General features: G+C 31.3%; 1 protein-coding gene across 1 annotated transcript; it reads left to right on the forward strand.

Annotated features, from left to right (window-relative positions):
- The first annotated feature begins 663 nt into the window (after positions 1 to 663).
- LOC149140347 (aspartyl protease family protein 2-like) lies at positions 664 to 1,929 on the forward strand. The gene has a single exon (XM_089450958.1). It carries the CDS (start codon positions 664 to 666, stop codon positions 1,927 to 1,929), a length of 1,266 nt encoding a protein of 421 aa, XP_089307084.1.
- The last annotated feature ends 3,446 nt before the right edge of the window (positions 1,930 to 5,375 follow it).

Consider the following 5,375-nt stretch of genomic DNA (forward strand, 5'->3'; position numbering starts at 1 on the left):
TTCGAGATAGATATTTGATTTGTTCATATTTATCCAATATAAATATGAATACTTTAACTTTGCTCATATTCATCAAATATAAATATGAATATTTAAACTTAGGCATGTATTATAAACATAAAACAATTCCATATTTATTAGATGAATATTTTGACTTTAATCATATTCATCAAATATGAATATGATTACTTTGACTTTGTTTATATTCATAAAATACAAAAGTGGAAAAGCTATTTAAAATGAACTCTGCTTCTTTTATTTTAACATATATCATAAAAATAAAACAATTCAAACCTTATTATTGGATATAGATACCAGCATGCATCACAAACTTAAAACAATGTAAATCTAGATATAGATACCCATACGGATTTTTTTTTAATATAATAATAATAATAATAATAATTCAATATTTTGTATTAATATTCAATATCACCAGTGTACATTTCAGCCACATTATTCATGGATAGCTTATTGGCAGCATGCATCACAAACATAAAACAATGTAAATCTAGATATAGATACCCATACGGACTCTTTTTTAATATAATAATAATAATAATAATAATAATTATTATTCAATATTTTGTATTAATATTCAATATCACCAATGGGCATTTCAGCCACATTATTCATCGATAGCTTATTGGTGAAATTGTTAACATGGTGGCCTCCAAGTTCAAGCTCATCTTCTTCATCATTCTCTTGCTGCAACTTTCTGCAATATTGTCTAAAGAAAATGATCATAACAATAACAAAGGAATGTCCATGAATCTTCACACAAGAAGTTCCTTTCAAGGGATCAGCGTGGAGGAGCCTCTGTTCCATCCCGACGACCTCATCGAGTATTACATCAAATTATCGGTGGGCACTCCTCCGCAGGATTTATTGCTCCTCGTAGACACAGGCACTAATGTGGTGTGGGCACCTTGCACCCCAAAGTATACATGTACCAACTGTGTTGGATACAACACTGTTTTTTATCCCAGCAATTCATCGTCTGCTCTTCCTGTACAGTGTGCAGATCCAAAGTGCGAAGATATTTGTGGACCAGATGGGATCTGTGGTGGAACCAATATCGGCCCTGGTTGCTCGGGGACGTGTCCAAACTATTGGATTTTCAATATCTATGGCTCTAGAAACACCACTGGGCAGCTACTGACTGATACCTTGAGTTTGCCAACAACTAACTTTAAGTTGGGATTCGGATGCTCAGTAGCTTCGTTCGGGGTTGCTGGTATTGCAGGATTTGGTAAAGGAAATTTGTCTTTGCCTTCCCAGCTTAGTGCTCTTATTGGCGACAAATTCGCGTATTGCTTTAGCGATCAAAACAATAACAATAGAAGCAGCATGATAGTGATGGGTGACATGGCAGTTCCCATTAATGTCCCTTTGAATTACACTCGCTTTCTGAATAACTCCCAATACAATGAATTTTATTACATTGGTCTACAAGAGGTGAGTATTGGTGGACAATCCTTGACGCTGACCTCCTACATGTTCACATTTGACAGTGCAGGCAATGGTGGAACCATCATAGATTCTGGAACTTCTTTCACTACCTTGCCCCCAGATGTCTATGACCAGATTGCATCTGAATTTGCTTCTCAGATTGGATATCCAAGAGCTCCTGAAGTTGAAGCCATGACTAACTTTGGATTGTGTTATAATGTGTTAAGTGCAACCAACGGGAAAATTGGATTCCCTGAGTTCTCATTCATTTTCAATGGTGGCTCACATATGGTACTCCCTCAGGACAATTATTTCGCGGCGGTGAATAGTTCTGACACTTACTGTTTGATGTTTTATAGTGCCCCCATTCGTCTTGGCGGACCTATTGCTTTTCTAGGAAACTATCAGTTGAGGAATTTTTATATATTGTATGACAGGGAGATGAATCATTTGGGCTTCACTCAACAGGGTTGCTAGAAATTCGCTCGTTCGTCTGGTTCATTCATTGATGGTCCACTCTGTCTACATATGGTGTCTGTATTTCCTTTTGATCCATGTTTTCGGTTTATCCAACCTTCCAATAAACATCTCAGAAACTCTTAAATGTTTGAATCGTTTTATAGTAAATCATGAAGATTCAGTTTTATTTCTTCATGAAATATTAGGATTGGTTGCAAATATTTTGGGAGATGCAAACAGCTTCCGATATATGCCTTTGAAGCACCTTCACCAACGACGCAATTGACTTAGGAAACCAGAAGTGAAACACGCGGAGGTCAGCTTGTTAAAAAATGTGTATTATTTACGTGTTTGAACTTTTAACTATGGGTGATGATGATATAGTTGTATTATTTTTATAAAAGATATTTTCTATTATAAAAATAGATGATGATGAGATATTCAAAATTAAATGAAAGAGGTGAGTACATTGTTGTAATGGTGTGAAGCAATTTATAGAAAGGGATAAGTGAAAGAAAACTTTAGTTTGGAAGTTGTGGATTTAGTTGTTGAAGATATTTGAGTGGTTTTTAGTGAGTTTATGAGACAGCTTGTGGATGTTGTTCACTAATTGAATTTGGGAGATTCGTGATTGGAGAGTTTAAGAGTGGATCCAACTTACCAACTACCAAGATTAAAAGATAACTTGATGGAGTTCACTCTACTTGATCTCAAAAAAGAAGGTTGTGAATACTTTGCCAAACAAAAGAGTACTCGTTAAGGGAGGGTGTTGGAGATTTAACTCTTGTGCATATTGAATGATGTTTTTCATCATTACATATAATTGTTATGTGAGTTGTTTGGTTCTTAATTAGTTGGATTTGAGAGATTTAGTCTAACTAGGATAGTTTCTAGATTGGTGTTTAATTGAAATATTTTCTCAACTTTTTTAATTGTGTAGGTAAAATAGTATCCATCTTAAACCAATTATATATATATATATATATATATATATGCTAATGTAACTATCTAAATCTAACTCATATTAAAAATATAAATATAAATATTATTTTATTAAAAATAAAAAATATTCTTTTAATGTTTAAACAGTTATAACATTCACATATATATTTAAATATATATATTTTTCATTTTTGTTAGAAAAATAGAAGAGAGCAGAGAAGTGAGTAAACACACAACACCAAATATACTATGATTTTATTCATCCCATAAAACAATTACATATATAAGATTTAGATCATTGACTTTGATAAATTATGACTCGGACATGACAGGACTCCAACTCATAACTTAGGAATCAATAGCTTCTAGATTGACTCCTTGTAACTCACAATGACAATTATACATGACGTGTAAGCATTACTTCCAACACCCTCCCTTAATGTTTCCATGGAAAACATTCAAAGTACATATTACACCAATAACTAAATCTTTTTCACATTTGCGTGATATGGCCACTAGCACTCATATCCACTCTAAAATCTCATGGATTTCGCTCTATTCTTCACCACACTTTCGAGTTTCCCATTTGATCCATTTAAGACATAACCACTTCATACCATCATTGACGTGCTTTGCAGAATTGACACTTCTCAACCTCCCGAAGCATAACGGTTCACAAAACTGAACCATCATATGGAAGTGCCACCATTTGTTGAATCCATGACCCTCGCAGCCTTCTTTAGTTATCTAAAATAACATTTTGGGTAGAGAATATCTTTAGCAGACAATTCTACAACTTGACCTTGTATAAAATAACACGTACTAATGCTCCCGGAGCACGACAGGTCACACCAACATGACCTTATTAAGAACTAGTTGTGGCTAATTCTCCTGGAGCATGATGAGTCACATTAGTCTATACAATAATTGGCTTGTTCTTTGTGGTTCTCCATTTAGTCCTTTTTATTTTTTATTTTTCACACCAAAATAATTTTACAACTAGAAAAAATAGAGACCAGAGAGAGTGATTAAACACACAATACCAAACACACTATGATTTTATTGATCACATAAAGAAATTACATATATAAGACTTAGATCATTGACTTCAACAAATTATGACTCACACATGACACGACTCCAACTCATAACTTAGGAATCAACAACTTCTAGATTGACTCCTTGTAACTCATAATGGCAACTATACATAACATGGAAGCATTACTTCCAACAATTTCTAGTGTAACTATCTAAGTCATAGTCACATTGAAAGTAAAAAAAAAAAAAATTATTGAAAGTAACAAATATTATTTTAATGATTAAAATTTATAAGAAGTAAGGTTTTATTCTGTTAAGTCTTTTCTCTTATATTTTTTACTACCAGTGTAGATCTATTTTAATTCTACTAAGTCTCAAGAGGTATCAAATCTCTCAATATCAATATTTTTTCTTTACCTTTAATTATTTTGTCTCTCCAAAATTAAAGTAGAAATTGAAGTATTTTATTTTTGTTATTACTATTTTTTAATTTGTTAATGTAAGAATTATTTTATTGTTTTTAAATGTAACATTATTGGCCATGTTATAGATGTGACTCCACAATAAAATATCAATAATTTTTTTCTTCCAATTACTTAATCTCTCTAAAATTAATGTTAATAATATTTTTCTTCCAATTACTCAATCTCTCTAAAATTAATTGATTCCTTTGAACTCTTAATAGCTCTAAAGTTAAAATGGGTCTATGTTGGGTTTTAGCAACACACTACTAAAATGTTTTAACTATAGTATTTTTATTTTTATTTTTCACTTGTTCTATACCAATGTAGATCCATCTTAATGCTAGATCTACCAAGGGTGTGATCAAAAGGTGATCAAATCTCTTGAGAGATGCAAAACTTGAGGAAAGTTTTCACCTCAACATATTTGATTCCTCTCAGTTCTTAGTAGAATTAAATTATGATGAATCTATGTTAATTTTGAGCAAAAAACATATAAAATCTTTTAAATATAAGAACTTGTTTATTTTAAATCATTGCTTTAATTATAAGAAAATTTTATTTTCACTTGTTTTATATAATACATAAATAGCTGATTTTGAAATATTTTATTTATGATTCACATTCTCCACATTAATATGTTAATACATGTCCCCTCATATTCAAAAATAGAAAATATATATCCATAAGATATAATCTCTCTCTCTCTCTCTCTCTCTCTCTCTCTACATATATACACACATATTCAACTATTTTTGTTATTAATATTTTTTAGAATGTTACATGTCAAATCCATATTAGACATTGAAGGATTACAAATTTTCCTCTTACGTTAATTAAAAAGAACTTGTTAATGGATTAATAACTCTCTCTCACACACACACACTATATATATATATATATATATATATATATATATATATATATATATATATATATATATATATATATATATATATATATTGTGGTTATTAATGTCAATGAGGTAAACCCATTGTTGATCATGAGGAAGCCAACCACTCA

This window comes from Pinus tabuliformis, chromosome X (assembly GCF_031772625.1).
Source record: "Pinus tabuliformis cultivar Carrire ecotype Pingquan chromosome X, CPIR1, whole genome shotgun sequence".
NCBI lineage: Eukaryota > Viridiplantae > Streptophyta > Pinopsida > Pinales > Pinaceae > Pinus > Pinus tabuliformis.